This window comes from Equus asinus, chromosome 2 (genome assembly GCF_041296235.1).
Source record: "Equus asinus isolate D_3611 breed Donkey chromosome 2, EquAss-T2T_v2, whole genome shotgun sequence".
NCBI lineage: Eukaryota > Metazoa > Chordata > Mammalia > Perissodactyla > Equidae > Equus > Equus asinus.
Genome location: NC_091791.1, coordinates 154,790,444 through 154,811,244, shown reverse-complemented (window position 1 = coordinate 154,811,244; position 20,801 = coordinate 154,790,444). Strand labels below are relative to the sequence as shown.

General features: G+C 48.7%; 1 protein-coding gene across 1 annotated transcript; it reads right to left on the bottom strand.

Moving 5' to 3' along the window:
- Positions 1-2,345, bottom strand: RHOV (ras homolog family member V). The gene is made up of 3 exons (XM_014857372.3): positions 1,802-2,345; positions 1,548-1,606; positions 1-1,350 (listed from the first exon to the last, which is right to left on the bottom strand). Exons 1-3 carry the CDS (start codon positions 2,007-2,009, stop codon positions 907-909), a joined length of 711 nt encoding a protein of 236 aa, XP_014712858.3. The 5' UTR covers positions 2,010-2,345; the 3' UTR covers positions 1-906.
- Positions 2,346-20,801: the final 18,456 nt, after the last annotated feature.

Below are 20,801 nucleotides of genomic sequence, written 5' to 3'. Positions count from 1 at the left end.
TTCAGAAACTTACAGCTTTATTGGCAGACTCTGCACTGCTCTACCATCTAGGATGTGACCTTGGAGAAAAAGGTGACCCCAGCCTCTTTTTCCTCCAGGCTCCAGTTTGCAGCTCCTCCCCCTCCTCTTGCTGGGCCTTGCCTCTCACTTCCTGGCCCACTCCTGGCCCAGCCAGTTTGGGCAGTGCCTAGGGAGCCCTGAGACTCAGTTCTTCCCAGGGACCAGCCCCACCCTTCCTAGCCTTGGCGGGTGAGGGCAGCCCAGGTGTCAGCCTTGCTCCTCTGCTGCCCTACTTCTCTGCTCTCCTTCTCCTAGCTCTCCTTCCTTCCAGGCCTAGCTCTCTGTTCTGCCTGCTCCTCCTCAACCCAAGGCTCCAAGGCCTTGCTTTCTGCTCCCTCTCAATCTCTCGCTGACCTCTGTCTTACCTAGTCCATCCCAAACTTCTCTCCAAATCAGAGCTGGACACCTTCCAGCCTTTCCAGATACCCCGCTGTTCCCAGGGCTCTTCCTCACTCCTGTGACAAGGAGGGAGTGGAGATCACCAAAAAGGGCCCTAATTCAGCCAGGCTGATGTGAAGGCCCATGATAAGAAACTGGGAATTGGATCCCAAACTGTGTGAAGGTGACTGACACTGTCAGAACCATCTCATGAAAATCAAAGTGCTGGGTTTCTCTGTGAGCCTTGACCACAGAAATCCAAGTCAGAGCCTTCCTTCCTCCAGGCCCTAGGCTCACCCTTGCATCTAAGTGTGGCCAGTTAGAGACCAGAATCACCCCAGTTTTCAGAAGGGAACTGAGTCCCAATGGAGTGGCGGGCTGGGCCAGTAGCCCCCTCAAAGGCCCCTTGCCCTAGGTTCTAGAAGTCTGTGGCCGATGGCCTACTGCTCCCTACGCTGCCATAGCTGTTCAAACAAAGCAGAAGAACTTCTTCCAGCGGCAGCGGGAGAGGGTGCGCACACCTTTGGCATTCAGTTTCTTCTCCAGCCGGGCTTTGTGCTCGATCGCACTGAGAATGGCTGAGTCAAACACCTCCTTCAAGTTCTTCTGTGTCAAGGCTGAGCACTCTAGGTAGCAGCAGGCCCGGATCTTCTCGGCCAGACCCTGAGCCTGGGGTTGGGGCACCGGGCCCTCCCGCCCACCTTGGTCCAGCTCAATCAGTACATTGACATCGTCCCTCAGGTCGGCCTGGGTGCCCACCAGCAGCACGGGCGCCTGGGGGTTGTGAGTGCGGATCTCGGGCAGCCATTTCTCTGTGATGTTTTGGAAGGAGCTGGGCTGCACCACGCTGAAGCAGGCCAGGAAGACATCGGTATCCGGGTAGCAGAGGGAGCGAAGGCGGTCAAAGTCTTCCTGGGATGGGAAGGCCAGGTCATTAGTAGGATTGCTTCCCGCCACCGGGAGCGGGAATCCGCCCATCACCGGCGGTTGCAGACCTGAGACTCGTAACCAAGGGCCCAAGGCCTTCCCCATTCCTGTTCGATCTGGGGTCCTCCCAGCCTCCAGCCCACCTCCCCCCAGCCCAGAAGAGGCCGCTCCCAGCTCCTCACCTGTCCTGCCGTGTCCCAGAGCTCAATGCGCACAGGGGCTCCATCCACCAGGACTTGCACTGCAGGGGCGGGGCGGAGGATAGCCTCAATTAGAAGAGCGTCCTGGGCCCCAGAGCCCTCACCAGCGCCACCTCGAGGCCTGCTCCCGCCTCCCTCCCCGGGGGCTTCCTTGCCCTCGCGCCTCGGCGCGGGCCCCAGTCCGCAGGTGCACAACCTACCCCCAGCCACGCGGCCGCCGGGGCCGTTGAACGTACCGGAGAAGGTGTCCAGGGCCGTGGGCCGGTAGCGCGCGGGGTACCCATTGCAGGTGTAGCTGACGATGAGGCTGCTCTTGCCCACGGCGCCGTCGCCCACCAGCACGCACTTGATGCCCAGCTCCGGGGTCGCGCTGCCCCGCCGCGGGGGAGGGGTCGGGGCCCGGAGCGGGGACGACTCGGCCTCGCTCAGCTCCCGCGGGGGCATGGCCCGCTCCGGGGACAGCCCGGGACCAGGCTCGGCTGTGCTCAGGGAAGCAGGTACTGCTGGCCACCTCTGACTGAGTCCGCAGAGGCCAGGCACGCCGGTCCGCCGCTACCGGGGGGTATATCTGGGGCGCCGCCCACCTTATCTGCATATCCCGAGCGGCCCCGGACCACGCCCACCCGCCGGGCCGCCTCCCGGACTCCGTCTGCAGCGCGCCGCGGGAGGCAGGGCAATCTCCAAACACCGGGAGGAAGACACGCTGGCCGAAAGCGGACGCTCAGAGAATCACACAGGGACGAAGACAAAGAATTGCCAAAATGAGGCAGATCTGAGTATCTTGGCAGAGAAAGATAGCCAGGATTTATTGTTAGGAGGAAGAAGCAAGTCGCAGAAAAAAATAATTGCAGTGTATTCAAATTAAACCTTTGTTCAAAACAACTATACGTATGTTAGTACGAGTATAAAAAAGTCTGGATAATAATTTTATTAATTAAAGAATGATTTTTAAAAATATACAGATCATGAAGATAAACTCGAGCGTGAACACAGCAGTCTGGAATGTATTGTACTCCCGTCCACGGAAGAGCTTCACTCCGCTCCCCTGAAGGAACTCTGGGTGTTGGAGAAGCTGGCTGGGGAGGATCTTCAGGACCATTCTCCAGTGGAATATTTTCTAAATCCCCTGAATCCCTAATATTATCTTCATCATCATCATCATCATCCAAAGCGCATAGTAATTACCTGTTGGCAGATGCAGTTCTGGGCTGCCCACTGTCCTTGCCTGAGAAGGAGTTTACAGATTAAGGCAAGAGATCCCAGGTAGCCCTAGGAAGGTCACCCAGAGAGCAACTGAAGTAGCCTGATGCTAATTTCATCTCTTTATTCCAGCCACACCAAGTGATGCCAGGCCCAGAATCCTTTCTCTGAACCCCAAGGCGGTCTTACATCTCAGCCTACGCAAAGATCATTGAAAATACCTCAGAGTTGTTGCAGAGAATGTTGGGGGGGGGGTGCCACTGCATATTAGAGAAAAGAGATAATCCTAATTCTCAAACAGTTGGTAGTATAAAAATCCATAAATTCAAATCTCTAAATCTCTTGGGAAAAGTCTCAGGACCGCTGATTTTAATTGATTTTCTTTTTCACTCAAAAGTTGAGGACCATAGCTAGAAAATTGCTGATTTAACCATTAAAATCTTGACTGTGGAGAAATGGTAGGATCCCCAGTATCTATTTCTCCATCCCAGGGCTACATCCTACATTCCCTCCGTCCGAATGTCTGGGGCTGCTAACAATCCCTAATTATAGCCCCAAAGTCTTCCGGGACACATCCACATAAGTTTATTCGTCTAGCAGGTGAAAGAGGCCCCCAGAGTGTTGTCTTGCTGTTGTACCCCCCAGAAGATCCAGTAGCTGTTCTTTTTTTCTCCTGGAAAGGGAGGCAAGCACGGGGATTTGGAAAGAGCGGGACGGCAGGTGACCTGTCCTGGTATTCCTAGCTCTTCAGCTCTTTAGCTGTGTGGCTCCTGGGAAATCCCTTGATCCATCTCAGCGCTGTGAAAGGACAGGTGAAGCAGGTTTGTTTCTGAAAGTGCTTCTGGTGCAAGCAGTGTGTAATTCAGGGACCCTACGGAAGTTGCCCCAGCCCAGGAGTCTGGGACGAAATTACTACACACACACACAGAGGCTCTTTTTCCTGGTGCTCTTGTCCTTCTACCTAAGTTTTAATGATAGTTTTATTGTAGCTGTAAATTTGAGGTTAATTCTGTTTAATCCTTTCTGCAGGTGAAGGGATATAAATAATGCACAAATGGGGGGAGGTGTCTGCTAGGCTTGGGTAAAAGCCCTGACGGCCTGGGACAGGCCGTTCTTCGCTGGCCCACGGTGGGAAGACTTTCTGATCTAGGTCCCTCTGTCTAAGCTGGTTTAGGGATAGTCTCGTCAGCAAGAGGGGGAGGGAGGAGACAACCTGGGGAGCTGGTGAGTCACCTGTTTCTCAGCTGAGGACTTGCAATTCTGGCTGCTGCTGCTGGGAAAGTCCCCTCCTGAGGGTGGGCTGAGTCTTATTCCTGTCCACCTGACAGATCATCTGGCCCAACGTCCAGCCAGGCACACATTTGCTAAGATCAAAACACGGCCCTGACATTCTCCTTGGAGAAAAGATTGATTCTAGAACTGGGGCAGAAAATATACAAGATGAACCTGGAGCATTTTGTAGCACAGAAAGTAAGGAAGTGCTAAACAAACAAACTGAGCGGAAGTTGGAGATACGTCAAAAGGAGACGGGGGCCAGCTGAAAGAGCTTCCAAAGGCTGAATCTGGAAAAATTTGAGCAACGAAATAAAGTAGCATTGGATTATAACCCAAAGTATAAAGTAAATATCCACAAGTCTATTCTGGTATAAATAAATGATCAAATACATAAACAAACGGAGGATAATAGACAAATCTCCTGTGGAGAATTCCAATTAATGTACGTAGATACTCTGCCCTCGAGGAGCATAAACCCCATCTCCTTAAGTGTGGGCTGTGCATAGTGACTTTCTTCCAAAGAGGACAGTGTGGAAACGATGGGGGATAAAAAAACAGTACCTTTACAGGGGAGAATCCTGACAAATACTCCCTCAACCAGGTGATCAAGATTAAAATCAGGGGCTGGCCCCATGGCCGAGTGGTGGGGTTCGTGTGCTCTGCTTCATTGGCCCAGGGTTTCGCCAGTTCGAATCCTGGGCTCAGACGTGGCACCGCTCATCAGGCCATGCTGAGGTGGCGTCCCACATGCCACAACTAGAAGGACCCACAACTCAAAAATACACAACTATGTACCGGGGGGCTTTGGGAGAAAAAAGGAAAAAAATAAAATCTTTAAAAAAAAAAGATTAAAATCAACATCAATAAATCAAGTTGATATTTATGTACCCTTGATATGAGGTGATGAGAATGGCATTTTTCTTCTGTGGTTTTCCTCACAAGAACCCCAGTCTAATTACGAGAAAAACATCAGAAAAATTCCACTGGGGAAACATTCTATGAAATGCCTGCCCAGTACTCTTTAAAAACTGTCAAGGGGATCAAAAACAAGGAAAGTCTGAAAAACTGCCACAGTCAAGAGGAGAGATGACAACTCACTGTGATGTCGTATGCTGGATGCGACCTGGGAACAGAAAGAGGGCATTAGGGAAAAATGAAGGAATTCTGAATAAAATATGAATTTAGTTAATAATAATGTACCAGTGCTGGTTCATTAATTGTGACAAATGTACTGTACTAATATAAGATGTTCATAGCAGAGGAACCTGGGTGTGAGGTATATAGGAACCTTCTGTACTATCTTCTCAATTTTTCTATAAATCTAAACTGTTCTAAAATAAAGTTTATTAAAAAAAAAAAACTAAAAGCAAAAACATGGCCTTGACATTGAATCATGGCAGTAATAATATTTTGTTTCCAAAATGTCCAACACAGTTGTGTAGGGCTTTAGACTTGTAAAAGTGCTTAATTTTGCCCTGGCTCATAAGAACTCAAGTGAGATTGCTGTGGGGTAGGGCTGAGTATACTGGGGCCCAGAGGAGTTAGGGGACTTGCCCTAAGATCAAAGAACTAGTAAGTGGCAGACAGCCTCAGAACCAGCAATCCCTAGGTCCACTCTCGGGTGTGGTCAGGTTCTTAGGCATTTCTGTTTATCTCTTTTTTTTTTTTCTTTTGAGGAAGATTAGCCCTGAGCTAACATCTGTTGCCAGTCCTCCTCTTTTTGCTGAGGAAGACTGGCCCTGAGCTCACATCCATGCCCATCTTACTCTACTCTACATGCAGGACGCCTGCCACAGCATGGCTTGACAAGTGGTGCCATGTCCGCACCCGGGATCCGAACCGGCAAACCCCGGGTGGCAAAAGCAGAAGGTGTGCACTTAACTGCTGTGCCACGGAGCCAGCCCTCTTAGCTTATTATAAATTACCACATACCTTGGGATACCTACAGCAAAACCTCGACTCAAGAACAAACCAAAAGAAACCTACCCCTACCCCGCCACCATGATTTTCCAACTGTTGAAAAGGGATTAACAAAAGAACACCAGTGGGGAAGAAGAGTTTATTGAAAAAGTTCAATGCAGAGGTTCCTTGTGAGTGAAATGCACCTCATGCAGTCTTTTTCTATTTCTTCTGCATACCCTACTCCAAGCCCCCAAGTCAGACCTGCTGATCAGAGCAAGCCCAGAGACTTAAATGGGCAGGGCAGAAAGCTTCAAAATAAAAAGAATTTTTTATTTAACACTTAATTTGTTTGTCAGTAATACCTCAATAAAGCTGGGGGAAAAAACCCACTTATTGGCCAGCCCGGTGGTGTAGTGGTTAACTTCATGCACTTTGCTTTAGCGGCCTAGGGTTTATGAGTTCAGATCCCAGGCGCGGACCTACACACTGCTCATCAAGCCATGCTTGGTGGTGTCCAACATACAAAATAGAGGAAGACTGGCACAGATGTTAGCTCAGGGCCAATCTTCCTCACCAAAAAACCCCCAAACAAACAAAACCCCCACTTATTTACCAAACACTCATGATAATAATAATACAATAATTAGAGTGCACACTTTCTGAGCTTTCCAGTTAATTGGGTTACCAGAGGAGTGCTTGTATCGTGGGAGGGAGTTGGTGGCAAATCCAGTGGCCTGGGCTCAGTTGGCTTCATGGTGGCCCCCAGGACCGGATCCCACTAGCCAGCCTCAGCCCCCACGGTCCCACCCCCTCTATGTCCTCTGCCTCCTGGGCTTCTGCTCTGTCCTGCCCCCTCCCCCACACCCAGCCTTAGCCTCTGCTTCTCCCTGCCTTTCTCTCCACCGCCTCTCCATCCAGCTGATCCCAACTACTAATTGATTCCCCCCTCAACTGTCTCTTTCTTGCCCAGACCTTGCATGCAAGCTCTGGCCCTTGAGTATTTTTGAAACACCTGCAGGAGTTGCCACCCAAAACGTTCATCTAAAAGGATTCTCTTCTTTCATTAATTGGGCTCCCCTCCTAACTTCGTTATTTCTGACAATGGTAGCACAATTCTCTCAAGTTAATGAAGTGGAAGGAGTTGGAGCTGAACACAAATCTTCCTTGACTTGAGGGAGGTTACGTCCTACCTGATAAACCCATCATAAGTTGAAAATATCATTAAGTCAAAAATTGCCTTCAGGGGCCGGCCCACTGGCACAGCAGTTAAGTTCGCACATTCCGCTTCTCAGTGGGCTGGGGTTCGCCAGTTCAGATCCCGGGTGCAGACATGGCATCGCATGGCACACCATGCTGTGGTAGGCGTCCCACATATAAAGTGGAGGAAGATGAGCACGGATGTTAGCTCAGGGCCAGCCTTCCTCAGAAAAAAGAGGAGGATTGGCAGTAGTTAGCTCAGGGGTAATCTTCCTCAAAAAAAGATAAAAAATTGCCTTCAATCCACATAACCTCTCAAACATCATCACTTAGCCTAGCCTACCTTAAACATGCTCAGAACACTTACATTAGCCTACAGTTGGGACAATCCTCTAACACAAAGCCTATTTTATAATAAAGAGTTGAACATCTCATGTAGCTTATTGAATACTGTACTGAAAGTGAAAAACAGAATGGTTGTCTGGGGACAGAATGGTTCTCAGCGTATGGGTTGTTCACCCTCCTGATCGAGTGGCTGACTGGGAGCTGCAGCTCACTGCCCCTGCCCTGCATCACGGAGAGTATTGTACCATATCACTAGCCTGGGAAAAGATCAAAATCCTAAATTCGAAGTATGATTTCTACTGGATGTGTATCGCTTTCGCATCACCATAAAGTTGAAAAATGGACCATCGTAAGTTGGGGACCGTCTGTAGTTTCCAAACCTCACAATGCACTTGGACTCCTTCCTCTGTTTCCTCCTCAATCCTTAGTCCTTTCATTGAAGTGCTTGGCTCTCCTCTTCCTTTTGGCATCCTTTGCCTCAATAATCCCCTCCTCCCTGCCACCCTGTCTTTGTTTTATTCATTTCTAGCACACCCAAGCTTCCTAATACAGCAGATTTCTTTTGTCACTCTCCCACTCAAAAACCTACAGCGAATCCCTGTTAGGCATTGGATAGAGCGTGCGAGTCCCTGCTGGGCATCCCTCACCCTCCAATCAGAGTACACCTCCAGGATGGGAGAAGCGGCCACTGAAAATGGTCCTTAAGAGAATTTTCAACAACATAGGAAAATGTTAAAAGATAATGTTAAATGATACAGAATTATATAAACAGTTTGAGTCTAAGTATTTTTAAAAAATGATGTAGAGTTAGAGGAAAAGAGAGTCCTACATGAAGGACATACCAAAATGTGGGGAGTCGTTACCACTAGGTGGGGAGCTTTCTGCCCGACGTACAGTGGGCCTCTCTGTTTTGCCTCACATGTAATGATCACTAAGCACATGTTAGCTATTGACATTATGCTGCTTATCTGCATTTTCTCCTTTTTCTACAGTGGATATGCTACTTTTGCAAAGAAAAAAGTTACTGAAATTTTAAAAACTATTTATTGTATATTTAGGAGAAAAACGATAGAGGAAATGCACCAACGTGTCAACAATGATTGCCTCTGGATAGCAAGATGAGGGATAGTTTGTTTTCATTCACTTGTTCATTCCGTGAGGTTCTTTGCGAACCCGCCGTGGGCCAGGCACTGTGGAAAGTGCTGAGGGCACAGCGGTGAATAACACAGGCCTCCTCTGTTCCCCGACCTTGCTCTGCCCCCATCAACCCCCCTTCTCTGAACTCACTGTCTGCTGCACTGATTATGAGAATTGAGAATGCTCTATGTTTCCTGGGAGCGTCCCTCACACTTCAAGCAGCTAGAGGACAAGGAAGTTCTCCTACAACTTCTGGCTCTTACTGCCCCAGCCCAGTGGCATCCCACTGGGTAGGAGCTTATTAAGGATTTGTGGAATGAACGAATAAATGAATGGTGAGGCATGGCTGCCAAATGATAAAAAGACTGGTGGGCAGCCCCACCTTCCCTCATGCCACAAATGCTTGTCCAAATGGGCAAGCCCTGGGCCCAGCCAAATCCTTAGTTGCTTCTCCCCAAAGACCTGCTCCACTGGCCCAAATTCTTCTCTGGACTGGCAGCTGGGGCCTGATACCAGTGAGGTCCATTCAAGTCTCTGGGGTTAACACTGGACCGTGGGCTATCCTTTGATGATGATCATCATCATGATGAACATTAGCGACTTTACAAAATGAGGACCCAATAAACCAGCGTTCAGTTAGTAATCATATCACTCCAAATTCTCTTCGTGGCATTGCTTTTATAAATTTGCACTTTACTTAGTTGTAATCAGGGATGATATTTAAATTATTTAGCAATTGGTATGTTCTCAAAGAGATGATAGCTCTTGTGTTGGCACAGCTTTTTAGAAGACCTCTCGTGTGCCTGAGATTAATCCTTCCACGGATGGGTCCTGGGGAGGAGTGATAGGGAGGGGCACACTCAGAGAAGTGGATTTTTTTTTAAAAGATTGGCACCTGAGCTAACATCTGTTGCCAATCTTCTTTTTCTTCTTCTTCTTCTCCCTAGAGCCCCCCAGTATGCAGTTGTATATTCTAGTTGTAGGTCCTTCTGGTTGTGGCATGTGGGATGCCACCTCAGTATGGCCTGACGAGCAGTGCCGTGTCCGCGCCCGGGATCCAAACCAGCGAAACCCTGGGCCACGGAAGCTGAGCGCGCGAACTTAACCCCTTGACCACGGCAGGCCCCAGGGAAGTGGATATTTCAACAGCTGGTGTGGCTAACCTGCTGTGCACCTGCTGAACTTTATCAGTCTGGGTGGATTTGGAATGATTGTGAACCAAGCAAAGAGGGCTGGGAAACAGCCTGAAGAAACAGCAGGCGTCACGGCCAGAGGGGAAAGAGCCTGGTCTATTTTGGAATTAAAACTAGCTCAGCCTGGCTGAGGAAGAGTGGCGAGAAACGGGCTGGAAAGGGAGGCAGGAGCCGAGCCAGGCCACACCGCAGCTTCTCCTTGTTCCTTCCCGGGGAACAGCTAGGCCTCGAGTGACCAGGACAAAGGGGTGTCCCAGGACGCAGAATTTTCAGTGCTAAAACCAGGAGGGTTGGTTCCCCTAACTAGATGTCTTTTTGCTCCTGTTAGTGAACCAGCCTGCTCTTCAGAAAGACCGCAGCCCTTGAAACTAGAAACAGCAAGATTTTCCAAACAGACATGAAATCATCTTACACTATTTTTCATGAAAGTACTGATATGAAAGGTACTGGTTTTTGTTCACACTTAAGTTTGCATAAAGCTAGCATTTCTAAATCAAATTCCTTTCCCCTCCTTTATCTCAAATTACAATTTTGTGAACAAGAGACAGGTTAACTGGAGGTCAAAAGCCTGGGCTCTGGACCAAAGCGCGTGGATAGGTATCTAGGTTTTGTTACTTCTTAGCTGTTGTCTTCTCCAGGCTGCAGTTTTCCTGTCAGTAAAACGGGATTAAAATAGTACCTATTTCGTAGAAAGTTGTAGGGATTAAATGCATTACAGAGAATGCTTAGAATAGTGCCCCATACAGAGAGAGTGCTCTGCATGGGGCACTATTATTATAATTATCTTCCCTCTGGGTCATGGCAAGTGTTTTTAGATGAAGTCAAGGCCCTGCCGGAGAATGAACAGTACAAATTTGTCAGGTAAGGTACGATTCAGAATTTTGTCTCACGTGACCCAGATAGGGAACACAAAAAGAAATTAGATTTTATTCACATCAGTCTAATATACTGGTACGGTCGTCCCTTGGTATCTGCGGGGAATTGGTGTCAGGACCTCCATGGATACCAAAATCTGCAGATGCTCAAGACCCTTAGCCGGCTTTCTGCAACCACAGGTTCCACATTCGAGGATTCAACCAATCGCAGACGGTAAACATAGTGCATGATCCGAGGTTGGTTGGTTGAATCCGTGGATGCGGAACCTACAGATACGGAGGGCCAACTATATGGTTATTATCTTTATTTTACTGATGAGGAAATTGAATCTCTATAGAGGTTAAGTGACTTGCCCAAGGCCTCATGGCTAAGAGACAGCCAGGACTGCAGAGCCGAGGTCTGTCACACTAACAACACTCTCTTTTCAGTCCTCCCCTTAAGAATTATGGGCTACAAAGCGGGTTATCTACTATTTTATTATCTTTTGCCTTATAAACACTAAATACCATTCTGACATTTGGTCAGAGATGTTTTTAAAATTTGGTGTTGTAATCAATTTTATTGAGATATCATTTACGCATAGGATGCACACATTTTAAGTGTAGCGTTCAATGAGTTTTGACCAGTGTGTCCCCACCGCCACAATCAAGATACAAAACATTTCCATCTCCCCTAAAAAGTTCCTTCTTGCTCCTTTCTAGTCAACCCTCCATCCCACGCTAGGTCCCAGGCAAACACTGATCAGCTTTCCATCACTAAAGCTTAATTTTTGCCTGTTTTAGAATTTCAGATGGATAGAATCATACTCCATGTACTCTCTCACGTCTGGCTTCTGGAGCTCCGTATGTTTTGAGATTCATTCATGCTGTTGTGTGTAAGGGTAGTTGGTTCTTCTTTATTGCTGAATAGTATTCCATCGTATGGGGGGACCAGAGTTTGTCTATTCTCTTGTTGATAGACCATTTGAGTTGTTTCCAATTCGGGGCTATTATGAATGAAGCTGTTATAAACATTTGTGTACAAATCTTTGTGTGGACGTATGTTTTCTTTCGCTTGGGTAAATAACCAGGTATGGAATTGCTCGGTCATAAAGTAAGTGCATGTTAAGTGGCTGTTAATGGTTGCACCATTTTATATCTTCACCAGCACTGAGTTCCAGTTGCTTCACAACCTCACAGTGCTAAGTATTAGGGGTCTTTTTAAACATTTTGGATTTTATTGTTGTATTTTTACTACTATTTTTAATACAAAAATCTCATCATTTTTAAAAATTTGAAAACAGTTTCGGGGCCGGCCCCATGGCTGAATGGTTAAGTTCACGTGCTCTGCTGCAGTGGTCCAGGGTTTCGCCCGTTCAAGCCCTGGGCGCAGACATGGCACCGCTCATTGGGCCACACTGAGGAGGCATCCCACATGCCACAACTAGAAGGACCCACAACTAAAGATACACAACTATGTACCGGGGGGCTTTGGGACAAAAAGGAATAATAAAATCTTAAAAAAAAAAAAAAACAGTTTCTACAAAGGCCATGTGGGTGAGTACAGGCAAGTTTAATTCAGACATGTGCAGTGTGATATAGTGCACATGTGTAAACGCACATTAACATGTTAAGTCATGGGCTGGCCCGGTGGTGCGAGGGTTAAGTTCGCACATTCTGCTTCGGTGGCCCGCGGTTCACTGGTTTGGATCCTGGGTGCCGACATATGCACCGTTTGTTAAGCCATGCTGTGGCAGGTGTCCCACATATAAAGTAGAGGAAGATGGGCACGGATGTTAGCTCAGGGCCAATCTTCTTCAGCAAAAAAGAGGAGGATTGGCAGCAGATGTTAGCCCAGGGCTAATCTTCCTCAAAAAAAAAAAAATAAATAAATAAATAAAAACATGTCAAATCATGCCTCAATTCAACAGGACTTCCCAGGACTCACAGTTTGTCAGGTCTTATGATCTAAAAGGTTGGAGGCAGAAGGAGGGCTGGTTGTTAGATTTTATTGGGTTTTACATTAATCAGAGAAGGCTTCTTGGCTGAAGGATCTTTTTTTTTTTTTTCAGAGTTTTGCGGGGCGTTTTTTGTTTGTTTTTATTTTTTCCTTTTTCTCCCCAAAGCCCCCCAGTACATAGTTGTATATTCTTCGTTGTGGGTCCTTCTAGTTGTGGCATGTGGGCCGCTGCCTCAGCGTGGTTTGATGAGCAGTGCCATGTCCGCGCCCAGGATTCGAACCAACGAAACACTGGGCCGCCTGCTGCAGAGCGTGCGAACTTAACCACTCAGCCACAGGGCCAGCCCCTGAAGGATCTTCTGAAATGAGTCCTAGACTAAGGGATAGACAAGAAGCACAGCAACCGGCTCTCAGGCAGTGCCCTGAAAACCATTATCCTCCAGATGCCTCTAAACGGACAGCGTCAAGGGTTTGGCTTTCAGAGAATCACAGAATGTTAGAGATGGTTTACAGCTGAGGAAAGGAGAGGAGCTCAGAGGAACTAGGTGACTTGTCCGACAGCATCTGGCTGAGTTAGGTTCCATTTCCTGAAAAGAAGGGGGACCTGGAAACAGCTCAGAGAGTGGTGCCAGGGAGAGCAAAGCCTGGGAGGGGTTCCTGGCAGAGGTGGTGCTGGCACAAAGCATAGACCCCACCAAGACCCCCATGCTTCCTAAAAGAAGTTTATAAAACTATACTGACAACTAAAACTTTTCTTTTTTAAAAAATTTTATTGAGGTCATAATAGTTTATAACTGTGAAATTTCAGGTGTACATTATTATTCGTCAGTCACCATATAAATGTGCCCCTTCACCCCTTGTGCCCACCCCCTTACCCCCCTCCCCTCTGGTAACCACTAATCGGTTCTCTTTGTCGGTGTGTTAGTTTATCTTCCCCCATGAGTGAAATCATGTGGCGTTTGTCTTTCTCTGGTTTATCTCACTTAACATCATACCCTCAAGGTCCATCCATGTTGTTGCAAATGGGACCATTTTGTCTCTTTTATCGCTAAGTAGTATTCTGTTGTATATACACACCACATCTTTATCCATTCATCAGTAGCAGGGGCACTTGGGTTGCTTCCACATCTCGGCTATTGTGAATAATGCTGCAAGGAACATAGGGGTGCATGAGTCTCTTTGAATTGTTGATTTCAAGTTCTTTGGATAAACACCCAGTAGTGGGATAACTGGGTCGTATAGTATTTCTATTTTTAATTTTTTGAGAAATCTTCATACTGTAAAACTTTTCGTTTTAAAACCAAATAGTTGCAAAAGACTAACTTCTCGCATACTGTAAATATTAACGTTTAAACAAAACTGTTACCTCACTCTTATAAGTGGATGCATTAGAATCTAAATACCAAAGCAATTTGATACTCTCCCTCATCCATTTAAAAAATATATGAACAAGCTCTACTTTAACAGCTGAAAATTTTACATTATTCATTTTCTCAGTTTCCATTCGCACTGTAATACACATTATGCTTGAAAGTTTTTATTAATATATCATCCTAATTATTTGTAAATAGTCTATACATTTTTTGAACCTTATAATGTTGTGTTTCTTGATACTATAAGGCTCTTAATCTTAACATTGTTTTCTTTTGAATGAATATATTACAATTATGATTCAACTGATCAAAACATAAATATATTACACATTTTCATAATAATTACACATAAAAAGTAAAATTATATTAGAAATACATCCTTTGAGGGGGCTGGCCTGGTGGCACAGTGGTTAAGTGCACACATTCTGCTTCAGCGGCCTGTGGTTCGCTGGTTCAGATCCCGGGTGCGCACACGGCACCACTTGGCAAGCCATGCTGTGGTAGGCGTCCCACATATAAAGTAGAGGAAGGTGGGCACGGATGTTAGCTCAGGGCCAGTCTTCCTCAGCAAAAAGAGGAGGATTGGCAGCAGATGTTAGCTCAGGGTCAGTCTTCCTCAAAAAAAACCCCAAAACAAACAAACAACAAAAAACAATTTAAAAAAAGGAGAATACATCATTTGATGAGATTCGTAGGGCTTTTTTGTTTTTATTTTCAATTAGTTCATGTCTTCGTGGACAGAATACTTGAGTGAGAGAAAGTTTACCATCAATTCTCTTTGGATATTTTGTTGTTTTGTGTTGATGTAAATGTGGAGAAATCTGTTCACACAGCTCATTAGACGGAAATGGAAGGAGGTATATAGTACGGCAAGTTTACCTGATTACTTCACCCCCTTTCAAACTGTACACCAAAAATATTAGTGATTTTTTTTTCCAGTCAGCTAAAACCTGACTAAGTTTTCAAATCGTATTGAAATTAAAGAACTAGAAACCATTTGATTCACAAAGGACTTGACACCTGGTCTTTTTTTTTTTTTTAAGATTTTATTTTTTCTTTTCCTTTCCTCCCAAAGCCCCTCCAGTACATAGTTATATATTTTCAGTTGTGGGTCCTTCTAGTTGTGGCATGTGGGACGCCATCTCAGCATGGCTTGATGAGCAGTGCCATGTCCACACCCAGGATTCAAACTGCCGAAACCCCGGGCCACTGAAGCAGAGTGCGCAAACTTACCCACTTGGCCACAGGGCTGGCCCCTGACACCTGGTCTTTATTCTCTCTGTGGGAACACTGACGATAATTCCAGTGGTCTCTTGGCTGGGCTCCCTGGGAATCTGTATGACCTGAAGCAATGCCCCAAGGGGTGTGGGTGCACTTTTCTTTTGAGAAGTAGGGGCGGGGGAGGGGGATGGGGACCTGGGGGTGGGGGGGCACGAACTGCCCCTTGCTCCCAGGTGACTTCTCCTGCTGGTCACTTTTAGGAAAGAGCCCAGGGAAGCTGAGGCTCTGGACACTGATTCCCTTAAAACCATGTGGTGCCTGCGCCCCTGGGGAGAGCCTTCTGCGCCCCTAAGGACATGTGAATCCCAGTCTGAGGACTGCTGACCTGAGGATGCTTTATCTCCCACGTCAACAAGTGTCCTGGCCCCTCCCGCCCGGGGCCTTCTCTTGGGCCACCGGGCCTACATCCCCAGAAGGTGGTGGGAAGAAGGAGGCGGGCTGGGCCCATACATGCCTTGGGAGGGGCCTTGACGTTCATTCAGTGAGAGAGGGGATGACAGTAACAGGGAGGGGAGAAGGCTTTTTGAGAATTGGGGCGATTCAGGTAGGTTTGGAAACATCTGGAAGGGAACCAAACAGGAAGGAGAAGAGATTTACAGCCTCTTGGAAAGGGTTGTGAAGAGGCCGAGGGCCTTCTTTCCTTCAGCATGTTTTAACAGGAGCCAACAGTGCCCAGGGCCCTGCACCAGGAGCAGGTGTGCAGACACCTCTCCCTGCCCTCAGGGAGCTTATAGCAGAGGGCCCAGGGACAAGAGGAAGGGGGAGAGGAAGGGAAGGGGAAGAAGTGGTGGGGAGGAGGAGGGAGGGAGTGGAGGAAGAGGAGGGACAGGTAGAGAGGTAGGGAGGGGGGAAGAAGAGAGAGAGAGAGACAGACAGACAGACAGACAGAAGTTACCAGGCAAGTGTAATGCAGGGTGATCATAATGTGGGACGATCGGCACAGAGGGCTGAGGGACCACCCCGAAGGGCCCTGATCCTGGCAAGGGGAGGACCATCAGGGAAGCCAGTCCAGAGGGAGCAAACCTCCAAGACCATACTCAAGTGTCTAGAGGGGCAGGGTGCACTCTGGGAATATCCTTAGATCAGCACTGAGAGATAACAGACCCGATAGAGTTTACCTGGCGATGAGGTGAAGGACGGCTCGGTTTCTTTAATAAGTCTTGTAGCTCTCTCTTTTAAAATGTATACACATATTATGCTGATTAAAAATTAAAGTTAAAAACAGATTTCTAAATCGCCCATGCAGAAGGATCCTGAGTGATTTAAACTTCACCCCCAAGGAAGCATTACCGCCCCCTCCGTAGCCGTGGGCTGTGTGCAGTGACCGCCTTCCAAAGAGGACCGTGTGGGAAGAGGGGAAGGAGTCACTCTACAGTGGAGAGACCTGACAAACACCACCTCAGCCGGGCGATCAAGGTCAACACCATCAGGGTTAAGTCACGGTGATGGTATGTACCCGTTGATATGATGTGATGATAATGAGACTTTACCTCCCAAAACCCTTAACCCCAGTCTAATCCTGAGAAAAGACAAATCCCAATGCAGAGCTTCCTACAAAACCCCTGCCCAGCCCTCCTCCAAACTGCCAAGGTCATCTAAGATAGGGAAAGTCTGAAATCTGCCGCAGTCCACAGGGCCTAAGGGGACACGACAACTAAACGTGAGGTGGGATCCTGGAACAGGAGGAGGACATCAGGGAAACACTAAGGACATCTGAAGCATGGACTTCAGTTAATAATAATGCATCAGTATTGGTTCACTAATTTTAACTAACGTAAGATGTCCGTAGTAAGGGAAACTGGAGCGAGGTTTCTGGAAACTCTCACTATCTTTTCTACTATCTTCTCTACTACCTTCTCACTTTTTCTGTAAATCTAAACCCATACTCAGAAAGAAAGTCTACTTTTAAAAACCGAATGACTCACTTAAATCAAGCAAATCATTCCTTTTGGTCTGGGTCTTCATTCCGTCAACAATTACTACGAACAGTTAACCTGTACTGAGCATTTTCTAGGAATAGGCACAGTGCCGAGTGATCTGCATCATATCCTATAATACTTACAGTGCTATCAGATAGATTTTTCTCATTTCACAAAGGTAGAAACTGAAGCATGAGAAAGCTCGTTTTTGCAATTCTCTTGTAAATATGTATTAGTGAGTTAGTGACTGCCCCCGTGGGGGTCTCACGTGCAACTATCCAGACTGGGCTCAGTCCTGTGACCTCTGCACCACCCCCGACCCCAGCTCTTCCTCCTCCTGGAAGGTGGTGACACTGCACCATTGGCCAGGTCTCCCCAGGAGTTGTCCTGCACTCCCTGCCCCCAACCCCGCACAACTAACTTGATGCTAAGTCCAGTGGGCCCCTCCTCAGAAATGTCTCCCCGGAGTCTTCCTAGTCTAATCTCTCTTTCTCTGGGTTGGGCTCTCACCTCCTCTCTGCTTCTGCCCGAGGTCTCATCCTCTCTGATGGGGACTCCACCCAAGCCACCACCCATCCTTCTAGAGGCCGCATCTGATGATCTCATCCCCAAACAAAGCCTTCTGGTGGCCCTGTCAATAACTTTCACAATCTGGCCACAGCTGGGTCCACTGCCCTCCTCCCACGGGCTCCAGCTTTCCCCCTAGACTTCATATTGATTGCAGGTCTTTGCTCCTGGTTCTCTTGAGTCCTCCCTAATGCCTCCCTTTTTTTGTCCTTGGAAATTGTACATGCCCTTCAAGTGTTAGTTCACCTGGTTTCGTACACCAATCCTCTTTCTCTGTGGCCCAGCCCTTACTCTCCTGGCAGCTGCCACATGGATTCTGAGGGTTAAGAGCTCGTGGTTCTGTAGCTCCAGCTGTGAGTTCCCTAAGGCACCTGTGTATTCCTGTGCTCAAGAATGTTTAGGTTATTCCCCACAATCAGCATCTGTGATATCAAAGCAAAATGCCCACGCTTCATAATTAGGTGACAGTAAGTGGCCCGGACAAGAAAAGCCATGGCAGTTCTGAGGGGCAAGTTGTGGTCTAGAGAGGTTTCCCGGAGGAGGTGGACTTGAGAGTAATTATCAGATTAAAGCCGCATTTAGAGTTTATTGAGCACATGCTCTATGTTTGACGTTAGGCTATAGCAATGAGCTTTCACCTAGATCACCTCATTTACTCTTCAACACAGACGTACTAACTAAGTATCGTTACACCATTTCTGTAGATGAGGAAACTGAAGCTAAGAGCATCATATGTACCATGTCACAGCTAGTGAGTAATTGGGCCGGGACAGGACAGCTGGTCTCTGGCTCTTACTCCAAAGTCCAGCCTAAGGATTGAAGAATGACGATGTGGAGGAGTACTGCCATAATCAATTCAACAGGAAGGATGGACTGAGTCTGTAGCAAGCGAGGCCCACTTAAGCCCCACCCCATACATCCCAGAGAGCAGTGGTACTCAAGAGGGAGGCTTTGGGGATAGCAAGGAGGTGGCTGGAAGAATTCTGTGTCCCTGAGACATCCCTCCTATGCTGGGACCCGCTCCATGCAGAGGGACACTCTGCAAAGTCCAGACCTGAAGAATCACCTGTACCCCCCTCCCTCAGCTTACATCCGGAGCGTGGGCATTGTGGTGGTGAACGCTTCAGCATCTGCTTGGATTTGAATATTGCCTCCTTCCCCACTTCCTGGTCAGATGACCTTGGACAAATTGCTCCACCATTCTGAACTTCAGCATCCGCTTTTGTAATGTGGGGGAAAGAGCAGTGCCTACTTCACAGCGTTAGTGTGAGGGTAAAATGAAATAATGAATATTAGGAACTTAGTGTGGGTCTTGGCACATTGTTGTACTCAGTAAAGGTACCTTTTATGATTATCTGACCTTTGCCTGGACCTAATGCAATCAGCAGGTGATCTGGGGTGGAGCCTTATGCACGGAGCAGGGCAGTGCTCTGCCTGGGATCACCTTTCCCAGGGCAGAAACCTCCTGCCTACCGCCCAAGTCGGCCAAATTCCTTCCTCGGACCTAGCCTGCAGGGCGTGGCTCCAGCAGCGTCGCAGGCCCGGGGCGGAGAAGCGGGACGGGGGTGCGGCGGGAAGTTATCTTGGATCACTTATCTTGTCGCCCCCTCCCGGGCCAGGGCCACTCCACCCAGGGGGCGCTTGTTGGGGGCAGGTGAGAGCCCAGTCCTCCGCTCCTGGCAGGGAAGTTCTGCGACAGTAGAGTGACCACACAATGTACGGTGCAAACCTGGACGCTTCTGAGAGTTAAGGGGGCGCTCTTAGTCATTACGCGGGTGCTTCCCGTTAAAGCCAGGACAGCGGTGACCCTGGCCAAGAGCCTTCCACTTTAGCAAGGTAGATCCCATGGGCCCCAGAAGGAAACAGACTCCGTCGGGGTCGCCGAGGCGGGTGGAAGAAGGAAAGCCAACCGCAGTCGGCACCGGAACCCTCGCGGTTCTGCCACTTAGGACTCCTCATGTGCCTCCAACATCACTTGTCCCTTGTTCCTCCCAGGCTTTGCCGGTATTTGTTCCCCGCTCCTCCGAGCTCCCACAGTGCTGTGGCCACGTCCCTGTTTACGCCCCACGAGGGCAGAGATTTTTGTCTCTACCGTGCTCCCAGAGCCAGGAAAAGTGCCTGGCACAGAGCGTGCGCTCACTTGTGGAACCAGTGTACTTCTATCGCTTTTCTAGCATTAAGTACCTATTTACTGGCCCATCGTCCCTGCTGGATTATGACCTTCAAGGACGGTATTGTACTTATCTCTGTGACCCCAGCACCTAGCCCAAGGCCAGGCACAGAGTAACTGCTCAACACCATTTTGGTTAATGAGCGAATGGAAGTGGCCAAGCACTCCTTAGCGGTGCCTCATGATCTCTGCCTCCTCTCTGTCTCCCCTCACACAGAGGAAGCATTACGGAGCAAGCTAGAAGCAGATTAAGAAGCACATGGCTTCCCGCTGGCCGGCCCACCAGCGCGGCCACTTTCTGGAGGCTGGTGGGCCCCTGGAGTTGGGAGGAGAGGCCAGGACTGCTTACCTGTGCCTTGTGAAGCAGGGTCAAGACAGCGATTAGATCGCGGAACGGGAGGTTCTCCTGCAGACCTAGGGCAGCGGGCTCTTTAGAAAGGTGGGAGCGGGAGCCAGACAGGGAGGCTGAGCGGTCCATCTGAGAGAGGGAGGGAAGCCTGGGCATGAAAGGTGCTGGGGACCGGCTCCGAGGCTGCGGCTGGACAGCGCTGGGCGGGTTGAAGAGGGGGCTGAGGAAGCCGACATTGCCGCCTAGTGTCAAGGCCGAGAACTGCAGCAGGGTCTGGAGGGAGGGGCTGGCGTTCCTCAGGGCCGGCTCTCCACCCCGCTCGCCTCCAGGTCGGAAGCGTTCAGGGCTCCGCCCCCAGGCCGAGCCCTGCCGCAGCGCTCCCGGCTCCCGCCAGCCAGCGCAGACTGGGCCCCGGCCCCGCCCCCGCAGGTCGCACCACGCCTCCGGGGGGCCGGCGGGGCGACGTTCCCGCACGAGCGTGCGTGGGGGGGGAGGGGGAGAGAACCCGGAAGTT

Bases quoted from the DNA above. Each gene is read 5' to 3' on its own strand.
- RHOV (XM_014857372.3), bottom strand. From the start codon at position 2,009: ATGCCCCCGCGGGAGCTGAGCGAGGCCGAGTCGTCCCCGCTCCGGGCC. The intron at 1,607-1,801 runs GTACGTTCAACG...CCGCCCCTGCAG, and splicing joins GGCCCTGGACACCTTCTCCG to TGCAAGTCCTGGTGGATGGA. The intron at 1,351-1,547 runs GTGAGGAGCTGG...TTCCCATCCCAG, and splicing joins TCTGGGACACGGCAGGACAG to GAAGACTTTGACCGCCTTCG.